This window comes from Sinohyriopsis cumingii, chromosome 3 (genome assembly GCF_028554795.1).
Source record: "Sinohyriopsis cumingii isolate HCF-2022 chromosome 3, ASM2855479v2, whole genome shotgun sequence".
NCBI classification, from domain to species: domain Eukaryota; kingdom Metazoa; phylum Mollusca; class Bivalvia; order Unionida; family Unionidae; genus Sinohyriopsis; species Sinohyriopsis cumingii.
The window spans coordinates 70118595-70133175 of record NC_142963.1 but is presented as its reverse complement, the minus strand read 5'-3'; the positions used below and the strand labels follow the sequence as shown (position 1 = coordinate 70133175).

The window sequence follows — 14581 nt, the reverse complement described above, 5'->3', positions numbered from 1 at the left end:
CTTCCTCCATTTTGGTTCTCCACTCCAGTTCATCAGGCAAATTGAGGAGGTAAGAAAACAGGCAGTTCTAGAGTCATGGACACTCCTTCACCTTTCTGTTCAGACTTCTTGGCATATCCTCATCAGGACCCATCTCAGAAAAGTACATGCCATAGGAATTAAGGGATTACCCTCAGCCACAGCAAAAATTTGGAGGCTAAGCAAGCAATAGGCAATCACACCCATCAACATATCACAAGCAAGCATTGGTGGTGGTGATGGGAACAAGTTTTTCCCTGCCCATAATCTCATGCTCCAAACACCCTCATGCAACCCTCCTGTGGGTGCCTGACTGTTTCACAACACTTAAATAAGTCATTCCCAGACATCAGTTGGTTGAACCAAGTAGTTACATAGGGGCTTCAGACCTCATTAACCAAAACCCCTTCCACAGTCATCATTCCCCTTCATGACTGAGACTCAAAGCAACACTAAGAAGGCAGACACATTACAGAAGGAAATGGAAATTTTACTATCCAAATGGGCAGTGGAGATAGTTTGAAAACTATACTCCATGGGGTTTTATTAAAGGCTGGTACTGATTATGTAATCCAATGGAAAGTTAAGACTGGTCATAGATCTAAGCAAACTTGAACAAATCATAAAAGCCCCTCAATTCAAGATGGAATTGACTAGGTTTGTCCATTTGTCCACTTCATTTGATTAATATGAATTAAGTCTTGCCCTGTCCAATGCATATTTCAATATCCCTATTCATATAACATATAATGCAAATACCTTTGTTTTGCATACCACATAGTAGTGTATCAGTTTGGTCCTAGTCTCAGCTCTTGGGCCTTAATATTTTCAAGTTTAATAGGGCTTTTAGTGGTAATACAGCAGTAATAAATGCCTCTGTCCAGTATGGGTGTTAACGCTTTATCAACACAAACTGTGCAAACACTGGCATATGCTTATTATTGTCTTTCAGTCAATCTATTTCATGTCTAAAATCATCCTGAAAAGCATTAATTAATAAATAATTAGTATTTTAACAAATTAAGCTCTAAAAGTAGGGCTGTTTACCATTTATACATGCTACAGGTTACAGACATATACTAAAGTGGTGTTCCTGTTTTTTTAAATAGCTTTTATGTGTGAAGATGACTGAAAATCATGTTTTTATCAAGACACTTCCTGTTTTCAGGTCTGAGACATATATCATTAGGCTCATATGTCCTTGACATGCATAATGTTCGTGTGTACTAAACCCTTATGTATTACTAGTGCCTCATCTTTCAAACGGACGTTTAAAATTGGCCAACATCACTAATGCTACCTTTGCTAGCCAATATTCTGACATATTAACCTATGTAGGTAGGTTAACATGATGGGACCTTTACTAATGAAGATGCAATAACACAAACTTAATGTGTATATCATTACCTAATCATACACTGATGCATTTTTACAAAAAATGTGCCTCTTTCTGACATACCAGGTATATAATTCTTGCACCTGCAGCTAGTCCCACAGCCTTTGAAGAATTACCATGAAATTTGGCAGTCGTATTGACATGAGGACAACATGTGCATCTTTTTCTGTCATCCTTTTATGATACATTTTGATCCGAGTTAAGCCTCTGTGTCAAACGCATATGCTGGACAATATATTTCTTGTGCACTCAAGTAGTCCCACAGCTTTAGATGAATTGCCCTGAAACTTGACATTGACATGAGGTCAGTATGCACAAATTATTATTATCAGCATTTTTTCCCAGGTTTATGCCTCATTTTGGCATGCAATGTGTATATTACATAAGATAATTATTGCTCTCATTTTGTAGTACTTCCTGTTGATTTTTAATAGTTTATGTTCCTAACATCTGTTTGCAATTCAGTTGAGAATACAAAGCTAGTACTGTGCTGATGTACCATTAAAACTTAATACATACATTCAAACCATTTCTAGTCTCACAACTTTTCATGCAGTGCTCTGAAACTTGGCAGACACTATTTATCACGAGACCAATATTTGCATACTGTCCACTCATCACACTCTTATATGGTTTTCCAGAGTTATCCTCCTGTTTGGTTTTTAAAGGTACCATATGTAAAACATCTTATATTGGCAACTAATACCACAGATTATGATGAATTGCTCTGAAATCTGACAGCCATTACTGATATTTGGTGAAAAAGTTCAATGTCAAGATAATACAGTGATTTTATTGGAGTTGTGCTACATTTTATTTTTTTTTCCACTGTTAATGTTATTTTGTATGTTCATACATACATTCATACATGCTGTAAAGGTTATTTCTCTTTTATGCTTGAAGCATTCAGACAAAGAAGAGGTGGTGGAAATATCCATGTCCTATGGACACATTTCTTGTTATTTTTTGTGTATACCCAGTCACATTAGTGGTAGAGGCATGGAGTGTTACCATTGTCTGTCAGTCTGTCACAGCTTGGTTTTACAGTTAGAACAGTTTTTGGGCACTGTGGTGGGCTACCCATGAGTACATTTCTAGTTTTCATAATAAAGGTTTAACATACAAATCCCTGCTGACAGCATGAACTGTCTTGCCTTTTGAGGCATATATAACTATGCATTTTATTGTGGAATTTCAGATTATACTGGAAGTAGGCAAATGGAATAATATAAAGAAAGCATTCTCAGCCTAAAATGTACAGGATTTCTACTCTCTATGATTGATAAACAGACATACATATATACTGTACCTCAAAAGTTAGCGGTGGACAAAATACTCATTCAAAACAAACAATTTTTTGCAAAGAGAATGAAGCTTGAAACACAGGTCTGTTATGTATATTTGATTTAATTTATATCTGATTTAATTGTTTGTAAGTTTTAAAATCTTTCTATTTTTTAATTTCATTATATATCAAAATAATGTAGTACTTTTTAGTAGGAACTCGATACTTTTCCAGAAAAGTTCAACCTTGACTTCATTTTAGTAAACGCATAAGGCTGATCTGGTTCCTGACCTTAATTCAAAATTAGTAACAGCCACGTGAACAAGTTATTTTTAATTTATTTTTATTGTGGAAATAATAAGGCTGAGATTGAGGCTGTATTAAATACATGACCCTAGGCTTGTAAATAGATTTAGTGAAGTAAGCAACTTTTTTTCTTGGAGTAAAATGCTTGGTTTTTATCAAGGTCATACTGGGGCTACATTAGTTTTTATATGTAAACATTATCAGGTGATCTTCTATTTTGCAATTAGGCATTTCCGAAATTGCGCATTACTTAGTTTTAATAGTGATGTTTAGAGAGAGATCTCAGTCTGGGCCTAAAAACAATTGATGTCAAGTCGTTTCCTTCTGCTGTAGCCAGTTTTTGAGTTTTTCTTCAGATTATTTGGAATCTAAAAGTTTAATTCATTTCTCTGGAAATATTTTTGTGCTCATAAAGAATTCTTGAACAAAGACATTTCTTAAAAATTTTATTTGGATTTCCAAAACTGAAGGACTATTTAATGTGTTTCTACAAGGAACTGTAGACAACAACATTGAACAGGATACAGCTTATGTCATTGCCTTCCATCTTGGATTCTTTGTCGGGACTTGAACTTCAAATCATTAGAACATTTTATTATTAGGACTTCTAAAATTTTATTTGTGGATTATTTTTGGATTTGATTCTTAAAACCATAAGTTCTTATTTTTTTTCATTTTTACAGTATTTTTCCAAGGAAATAAATTATTTGTTAAATTTTTCAAAGCTTGTTGCTTTCACTCTGTCTTGTGTTACTGTTTATTTGAGCCTAAACACGTAACATAAGAGGTCATAGTGACCAATTTTTGAAATGATGGTGCCATACATTTGCAGAGGATCTGCACAAAGGCACATAACCTGCAAGCAGCATGCATGAGATACTGACCTCAACGCAAAGCACAATCGTTGGTGTAGTACTCTACATAATGAATCCATTGACAAAACTACATGACTATTGGTATACACTCCAAGTTAATGGACATTCTCTGACCAAATGCATAATGTAAAAGTCACTTAATCATGAAATGTATGACATGCTGACCTTCTTTTTGCATGTCAATTTACTTGTCTATATGTTGGATCCATGTGTAAAGACTATGCATTTATGTGCCTCAAACATTGACTAAAAACTAATGCAGAAGTAAAAGGGGTATCCAGTCTACATGTAACAGACTTAAACATAAACAATCAATTACTATCTACATGTAACAGGCCTTAAAACACAAACTTTAAACATGACCCTACTGTCTACATGCTTGACTATAAAGTATTGTCTACATGTAGCAGACTGAAACACAAACTTAAAACTTTGTAACTGTCTACATGCAATTAGATTTAAAGACAAACTAGAGAGACTAATGTCTATATGAAACAGACCTTAAACTTTAATCTGCTGTCAACATGTAACAGAATTTATTCACCATCTTTAACCTAAAACTTTTCACTACATATTGCAAAAATTGGTAAAACTATGAAGAAATAAAAGTATCAAACAAAATTAAGCACATGCAAATTCCCCAAAAAGTAATTAACTTTTAAATGCATAATTCTCTGGCAGACATAATCAAACCTTAAATTCAAGCCTGAACTTGTTGTCTATATAAAATGCAAATTTTCATCTAAATTTCATTGTAACAAATTACAAAAATAAAGAAGACTAAGAGTATCTAAAAAAAAAAACGATAATATTAGTCACATGCTAGTCAACACTGAGAAGTAAAACTTTCTGCTAGCCATAAGAAAAACCTTAAACTTTGAATGCTTTTGACTTAAATTTTTCCACACAAGTTGCCATAAAATGAAAATAGGTAAAATTGGATAAAAAGTATTAACAAGTTACAAGTTAAGGTATATGCTAACACAAACGAATGAAACAAAAATGCATAATTCCTTCATGTAAGCAAAAGTAAAACCTGAATTTCAAATTTCAAACTGCTCTCATAACATTCAATGTAAACGATGCTGATGCTTATGCCAACCATAGCACCAGTTCTCACACACTTCCTACAAGCAAGCTAAATTGGTAACCTAGGTGTTCATAAAGTAAAAGTAACCATTTAAAGATCACATTTGAAGTCTGCTCTCTGTCTTCCTCATCCATAGCTTGTCTTTTTTAAAGTTTGGTCTTTGAAATCCATTGTTGACAGTCAATAAAGGAAAATCTGGGCTAAGGTGTAATATATACTTTAGTTAACCGAGTTAACTTTATTACATCTGTAAACTCTGAGCACAACTGGCTCATTAGAAGTCAGCCTTTAATATAACAACATGGGAGGTTTTCAATTTTCGCATAGAGGTCATTGCATTTGTGACATGTAACCTCCAGTTATTGCTATCTTAGCTCTATCAGGTTTGCCATTACAAGTGCTAAAAACCAAACTCCTCTGGTTAATGTCCAGTTGGTCACCATATGTGCTGGTCTAGCAGACAGTACTAATTGGAAAGAAAGAATATTTGTTGTAATTTGTAAAAGTCTTGATTTGTCTATAGGCAAGATAATAATATTACATGCGGGATTATCTTTTCAATGAGGGTGATAGACTGGTCTAAGGCACTCACATTTACAGATCACTCACATATCACCTCCATCCACATGGGTTTCAGTCTTGGCTCAACCACTGTGGATATGTGATAAAGCTCACCAGTAGCTGGCCATCGGTTAGAGGTTCTACACTGGGTTCCGCCAAATATACCAGCTGCCATATATGACTCATCATGTATTTGGATGTAATTAATATTCATCATTATAGTGGGCAGAGATTTAATTAATACAAAAATATAGAAGTTGTCTGCGGAATATTAAGTCAAACAAAAACATTTACATCATAATTAATATTACTGGTGAAATAGGTTGGTGGGACGCCATTAGAAGAGAAAGGTATTAAACTGAGTTCATCCTGAAGCACCTGGCGAGAACAAACAGTGCATCAATGTGATAGATAAAATTTTGTTTTATATCTTAATTATCTAATTAAGATCAGCTATAAAAATTGGTATGATAGCATATAATTAATGACAATATGTACAGCTGAACAAGTCTGATGGCCAGATTTTCCCTTTAAATTTAAATTTTACTTAATGCTGTTCTATAACAATCATAGATCATAAATCCTTCAAAACTGTCATGTCATTCGCTAAATAATTTCCCATATAATTTATTAATTAGCCTTTTGAGATTACATGTTTCTCGCTTAAATATTGACAAGAATAATGGCCCTCTGTTTTCATATTTTCATTTATATCGTTTTTTCAATAAATGACTGTACCATTTCTAACATTACACATAGTTAGCCTTTGGAATTTTGTTGTCATCCACCTGTAAAGCAGATTTATGGCAATTCCTGTAAGGTTATCATATGTTTTGGGGCTTCCTTTGATTATGCCATACTTTAAAGTTCACATAGTTTTCTTTTCAATCTTTCCAAGCAGTGCAATACATGAAACTTAAATACTTGTGGATGTGAATGTTCAACATTTTATATGAAATTCACATAAAAAGGAGGGTTTATTTTGGCGGGTGTCATGATAAGTTTCATTGAAATTGTTTAAATATGAACCAGGTGCTTGGTAGGCACCTTCATGTAATAAAAACATGACAGAATATTTAAAAATTGTTTGTATACATACACACATGCACACACACATACACTGAAAATGTCATTTATGATTTACACTCTACATGTTTCAGGTTTAATCTACACATTGTCAAACAAAGTCTATATAATCCAGATATCTTTTCCCCACAAATAAAAGCAAGGCCCCTGAACTCAAACCAAAGAGTATTCGAAGAATGGGAGATTCTGGCATCAAGGTTTTGCATACTCCCCACAATAACACTGATCCAAAATTAAATATTGCTGTCCCAAACAGGCTGTATACAATTCTCCACTGAACGGGTGCTCTCTGTAAGTGTGGACGCTGATACAGGTAAAGTCCTACACCAATATGAGCATTAAACCATAGTACATCAGCTGCTCTCATGTGATACTTTCCCCAGAACCTAGAAAGAAAAAAAAATCAGCTGGGGTTTTAAAGTCCTGTTGATTAAATGTCTAGACTGTAATATGCAAGGATTTGGTCTCTGCATACTTGATAAAAAGTTGTTATCAACCATAATATGTGTCACTGAACTGTAAGGGCTGTTCCATTAAAACATAAATGGGACCCAGGGAAGGCACTTTTAAATTGGAGTACTCACCTATAGATGCAATTTAAAAATTTCTTATCATTTTAATATGAACTCTGTGAAATCAATGTACCCTGTCGTATATATTTATAAAAATTGCCTTCCCTGGATAGCATGTATGTTTAAATATAAAAACCCTAAGAAAATATCTTTGTATTGTATATGAACAAAAATGGGCTTTGTTGAATGTACAGCAAAACTATGTGTGTGTGTGTATGTGTGTGTGTGTGTCTTTAAGTTTGGCAATTTTTAAATACTCACTTGTATTTATTTACTGCAGCATGCACAAAGCTCTAGCAGCAGGGAACGATTTACTTGAGTTCTCTGGCCATAGATTTAACCATGACCACAGTATTTATACTGGTTTTTTTTAAATTGTCACAGTATAGATGAGTCCTTTAAGGAAGCTGTCCCCCCATGGAAATTTTTAATCATCAGCTATAGAGCTGTTATGAGAGATGATCAAATTCTGTGGGGTGGTATAGCATGGATGTTGGGGTCAAAGGTGAATATGGTTCAAGGGACAATACCAGTTAACTCAGTCTGAGGTGCCAAAGATTCTGGGTCCTTCAGTAGGGTGGGAAGAGCAGACTGCACATAGTCATTCTTTAACCATTTGTCAGGAGCTGTGGACTGGAAATATTAAACAAAGTAAGTCTACTCAAAACTGGCTTAAATATGCAAATGTCTTTGTGACCTACTGAACAAAAAAAGTTAGTGGTATTTGTATGCAGAAAAGTGAGCATTCTGAGAATTCAAAGCTGAGGTCAGTGCTAGTATATGTATTTGCAGCATGGTAGCTGACTCTGATCCAAAAAAGAATAAAATTCAGTGACATATCATCATTTGGACTGGGCACAGTTCTTCTCCAGAAACAAGAAAATGGTGTGTTGAGATCATCTGCCTTCATGTCAATGCCAGTAATAATGTGTTACACGCAGATCAAAAATTAGGCACTAGATGCTGGGCAATTTATCTGATAGGTATCACACTTCATTTTGCCATTGGTTTCCATCTTTTAATCCTAAGAGATAAGTGAACTGCCACCACAATAATTCAGAGGTTCAGGATGAGATTAACAATGTACAGGTTCAAGATATCACATGTCCTAGGTAACAACTAGATTACAGCTGACACATTGTCAGGTGTTTCAAGTTTTAAAAAAAGCATGAATAGTGACAATTACAAATGTCAAGAAGAGATACATAGTTGCATTTGTTAACTGTGTAATAATACCTGCCTTAGAATCAAGACTAGAGCAAATAGCTTGAGAACAGGATTGTGACCCAACCGTCAAACAGAATTAAGGACATTGCCAAACTGGATGGCCAAAGGAATCTGAATGAAAATTTTAGAATTGTTTCAGCTTTTGTGGAGAACTGATGGTCCAGAATGGTATTGCTGAGATGCATAGTAATTCCTGTATCAATGCAGCTAGAAATATTTTACAGAATTTGCAAGGTCGTTAGAGAATTGTAAAATATAGAGAATGTGCATCTTCCACAGTTCACTGAAAAGGTTTCAGTAAACAACTTGAAAACCTCGTAAACTGTCACAAATGCAACAAGAACAAAAAACTGAATGTGTCGAACTGCTTCATTATTTGCCATCAACATTTCCAGAAAGGCCATGACCAGCTGTAGTTGAATGGCCCAACATATCTTCCTGTAATAGACTACCGGCATTTCTCAAGTTTCATTTAAATCAAGAAACTGACATCTACAATTTCAAATGCCATAATATGCATATGAAGTCCATCTTTACAAGACAATGGTCCTCATTATGGCTTACAATTATTTACTTACTTTACATTTACAAAAGATAAAGGTTGTTTTGCATAATGAGCAGTCCAATAAGCAATTTTAATGGAGAGGCTGAATGCAGTGTTTTAATACTACAAGGGATGCCAAAAAATGCAACTATCCTAACTGCAGTCCTTAGCATACTGGTCAATTCTATTGAAAAAACAGGTACAGTCTGAAATAATTAACTTAGAACAACACTCCGTACCCTGCAAGACACTAACTTACAACCAAAGCTGATGAATTTAAATACTTTAGGAAAGAGGGAGAACAACAATAAAGTGAATCAGAAAAAGAGATTTAATTAATGTTATAGAGCTCTGGGTCAGCCTCACTTCTTGGCCACCATGAATATCTGTGTTAAAGATTGAAAAAAAGAAGAGATTGTAATTCAAGATCCAGATAACATGATTCCACAGCCATACATTGTGAAATCTCATAAAGCAATCATGTTTAGTAATGGCTAGGGGAGAAATGGTCCCAAAATGCATCACATATCCATGTGAGAGTCCATAGGTTGTGACTTATCAACTTCTGAAAATTTACCATAAAGAATTCTGAAATGCAAAAGAAATAAGTTCATTTCACCAGTTTCAATGTTCTGACAGACTTTCAGTCCCACCTAGGTGATTCGATTTGTGTTTCCAGTAATAACACATAGTAAGTGACTTGCCAAATAAAAATATTCAGATGTATGCAATTTTCAAAACAAACATTATAAGTTGGTATCCATTTGTCAGTAAAGGTAATGTTGTAAGTGACTTTGATAACAAGCCTAATTTAACAGGCTCAGATTTGATATGCCAACACTCTCAGTCTGAGTCCTTTGTTGAGACTACAAACTATCTGGTACATGTGAATAAAACAATAAGTGATTATACATTTTTTGTCTTGCTAATGAACTCTATTTAACTAACATAATTGTCACCCATGTCCAAATATTTGTGCCCTATGGGGTCAGGCCTTGGGGAGAAAGAAAAGACTTGACAACCAAAGTTAGTTACATATAAGAATTTAACTTTTCAGGACCAGTAAATGCACGTAATAGGTAATGTGCAGGGGTCTCAACAGTTTCCAAGTTACGATCCAAAACCTAAGGGACTGATCATTTCATTTTCTTGGGGTGTGCCTTTACTTTCAAACTATTATATTTTTTCCAATTTTAACCTCAAAATATATTTCAAAAATTTCAACTAATATATAGTTGTAGTGGATATAATTTGAGGTCTTTTTTTTCTACAAATGAGAGCAAGAAAATGTTTTTCAATCTATTTGGGGGGGACAGATGTTTTTTTCTTTCAACAAAATTCCAAGTACCCTCCAAAAATTAAAATGATTGGTCCCTTGGGCCAATGGCTGTTGCATATATAAATCTGTCTTTTCATGCCCGGTAAATTAATGACTTCTCTGATGGCCTAGTGGTTAGAGCATCCGCCCCAGATGTGGGACACCGCGGGTTTGAACCCATGCCTAGTCATACCAAAGACTTCTAAAAATGGTACTAGCATCTGCCTTGCTTGGCGCTCAGCATTAAGAGGTTAGTGTTAGGACTGGTTGGTCTGGTGTCAGAATAATGTGAATGGGTGGGACATCATGCTACATGTCTGTGGCATGATGCCCCAGTGCTAGACATCACTATAAACTGTCACACTGCAGATATCGTAGTAATATGATTGAACATTTTGTAAAGCTACGTTAAAAATCCAAAAACTGAAACACAAACACACACCAGGTAAATTCCAAGTTATGAGTAACCAACATGGATAAGTACTCCTGATTGAACTTGCAGTGGGAAGTCAACCAGATGTATGACCCAGAATAAGTTGTCGAAGTCTTATGTATTAAACCTTAGTCATCATCCATCACAACTACTCATACTTGCAAAGCTTTTGAAATATAATTTTAGTGGCATCTATGAAGTCAAATTATCAAATGATTACTCCAGGGTCCACCCTAAATCGAATATGATAAACTCACTGTTAATTTAAAGGTGCACAAAATGGGTAAACAAACAGTTGTTATTTATTCATGCAGAAAATGTGCCACATACTCTCCTAGTCATGCTTAGTCCACTACTGTGAGACTATTAACCCATCAAGGTTAGTTCCCCTACCATGACACCATTAATCCATCATGTTTAGTCCACTACTGTAACACTAATGATCCATCAAGCATAGTCCACTACTATGACACAATTAATCCATCATGTTCTGTCCACTAGTGTGACACTATTATCCCATCAAGGTTAGTCCCCTACCATGACACCATTAATCCATTATGTTTAGTTCACAACTGTGACACCATTTATCTATCAAGCTTAGTCCACTACTATGACACCAATTAATTCATCATGTTTTGTCCACTATTGTGGCACCATTTAGCCATCATGTTTAGTCCACTATTGTGACTATGTTTAATCCATGATGTTTAGTCCACTATTGTGAAACCATTATTCCATCATATTCATTCCACTACTGTGACAGCATTAATTCAACATGTTTAGTCCAATACTGTGACACCATTAATCCATCATATTTAGTCCACTCATGTGACCATTAATCCATCATGTTTAGCCCACTACTGTGACACTGTTTAATCCATAATATTTAGTCCACTACTGTGAAACCATTAATCTATCATATTCATTCTGTGACAGCATTAATCCATCATGTTTAGTTCAATACTGTGACACAATTAATCACAGTTACAACTCTATGGTTTAAAACTAATTCACAGAAAAGAGAAAAAACCAATAAGTTTTGTTGTTGTTGTTGTTGTGGGGTATAACACCATTTTTCAGCACACGATAGGCTATACATGGCGGATAGTATTAATGGTGGAGGAAGAATCCGGGAAAACCCCGGAAAGAACCACCAACCCACCAGAAGCTACTGGCAAACTTTCTCACATACCCACATTGGCTGAATCCGAGACTCAAACCAGCACAGACAGAGGTGAGATGGCAGTGATCCATAAGAGAGAGCGCTTTAGACCACTCGGCCACTCGGGGCACCAATATGTTTTGTAAAATTCAACAAATAATTTATTTCCCTAGGCTACAAAGAGAAAATTTAAAAAGAACTTACAGTAATGTGTATTAAATCCCAAATAGTCCTAAAAGTTCTATCACAAGTCCAAAAGTATAGAGTACTGTCAATGAATTCCAGCGGTATTCTGAATGAATATCAAGTTTGAATGTGCTGATGTGCCACTAGTCTTGAATGTGCTAATGTGCCAAAAATCTTGATATATCACAACAATATAGTCCAAACGTCCTTAAATGAATTCATAATAATTCCAAAATAGTGGTTTAGTCCTAAATAAATGAGAACTTTGTAATGTCAATGAATAATTTAAATAAATTATTTGAATCCTCTCAACTAAATGCATCTAAAATGTACTCCACTAAGACTGATATTAAGACAGAATAAATAATTATATTTACTTCAAACTTACATACAGACTGTCACCTCAGATTTATGACACAACAACATGTACTGAAACTAGGTCATTTACAGTGGAATTTTCCATGAAACTGTAAACAAAATTTGTTTCTAGAAAATTCTAAGGTCAGATGCAAAACTGTATCTGGAAGTCAAGCCTAGTAAAATTTGTTCACCCTACATGATATTAGATTTGTAGGCCCAACTTCTACCCTCGATAAAGGTTAATCACACAATATATATATATATATATATATATATATATATATATATATATATATATATATACACACACACACAAAAACCAACACACACTACAAATGAAATTTACATAACACCACCATATTCAGTCCACTACTGTGACATAATTATTCCATCATGTTTACTGTAGTAATGTGACACCATTTAATCGATCATGTTTAGCAAATACATGAAGAAAAAAAAATGAAAAGAACAGAAAGGAGTAGCCCACTCTCTTTCCCTTTCCTGCAAACCCAAACATGTATTGGTGTTGTACTATATCATCTGAGTACTTAGAATAAGCTTAAGCCTGTCTTTTAGCTTAAACATACTTTACAAGGTTCTTATTGCTGACATGAAAAAAATACATTTCTTGGTGATAAATTCCTACATACATTACACAGTATATTTGTTCCATCAATTTACTAATAATTTCTACTCTAGACAGATGCTGATCAACTTAATCCCACATGTTTTTGCAAATGCTATTATCTTGCAAAACATTCCTTTTCTTGGTGATGAAATATTGGAGCTGGAATATACCAAATGAATTGTTTTAATGTTAATCTGTCACTGCTTGAAATATATTCATTAAAAATATTAACATAATTGTTTATTTTACTACATGTAATGCATTAATTACTTTTACAAAAGTAATGCATTAAATTGCTTTAGCCAAAATATGTTACCGGTAACATGTTTTCAAAAAGTAATGTGTTACTTCTGTTGTGTAATAGTAAACTTTCTGCCTAAAACTATACTACCTGTTTTCTTAAAGTAACATTTTTTATAAATACATAAGAAAAGTAAAAAGTAATGCATTACAATATTTATGCATTACATGTGACTTATGACATGATGTAATTCATTTTTTTCATATACAGAATATTTGAAATGTTGTTTTTTTTACATATGTACAAAAGATTTTTTGGGATAAGTGAAATATTCCATCCATCCATCCAGATCCATCCATCCATATATATATATATATATATATATATATATATATATATATATATATATAACCTAATTTCATATATTTTCAAGTCTTTTTAACATATGCACATTATTTTACATATGTGAAAGAGTATTGTACGTACAAATACTGTAGTTATTTTACATAAAATTGTGAGAATATTTCATACTTGCGAAATACTTTTTGCATAGGCTGCAAATTTATTTTAAACACATTTGAAAGTTTGACTTTATATTTGTCAAAAATAATTTCATATATTTAAACTTTTTTCAAGCATGTGAAACATTTTTTTTACATAAGCACGCGTTTCACTTAGACCTGTATCATCTTACGTCAAACAATTTTACGTGTAAAGAATTTTTTATACCCAAAAGAATTTATTTAAAATGCTAAAATGAACTGTACAAGTGTGAATATGGGTTTATCTTACCTATGTACACATATTTTCTTTTTTTAATATGCTTAACATATAATTACTTGTGAAAATTAAAATTACGGCTAAAACTGCTAGGCCTATCCCACTCGGAAAATAAGCGGTTTTGAGAAAACACCGGAATTGTTAAGTTTGTGGATATCCAAATCACATTTGGATCAAATTCACTTTAATTGAAATTTACAACAACACCGTCTAAGACACAAAAACTGCTTACTCTGAGAATTTTCTCGGTTGCATGATGTTCGTTGAAAATATTTCATAGCTTATAGCCCCCACAATAGGAATATACTGTTCATAAATCTTGCTCATTTTCTTTCTATCATTATTCATTGTACTTCGCGTACGAGCTCTGTCTTGTGATAATATTGGATGACGTCATATAATATTTGGATTACTTCAGGTATTTTCCCAGTAAAGTTAGAGTAAATAGCACATTACATGTAGGCTTGATCGTCTAAGATGAAATTGGGGACCGAAAAACGAAGGCAGACGATA

At 33.9% G+C, this 14581-nt stretch overlaps 1 protein-coding gene across 1 annotated transcript; it reads right to left on the bottom strand.

Annotated features, from left to right (window-relative positions):
• Positions 1-4364: 4364 nt before the first annotated feature.
• Positions 4365-14518, bottom strand: LOC149803067 (uncharacterized). The gene is made up of 2 exons (XM_089952639.1): positions 14301-14518; positions 4365-7003 (listed from the first exon to the last, which is right to left on the bottom strand). The coding sequence occupies exons 1-2, from the start codon at positions 14414-14416 to the stop codon at positions 6709-6711; spliced, it is 411 nt and encodes a 136-aa protein (XP_089808765.1). The 5' UTR covers positions 14417-14518; the 3' UTR covers positions 4365-6708.
• Positions 14519-14581: the final 63 nt, after the last annotated feature.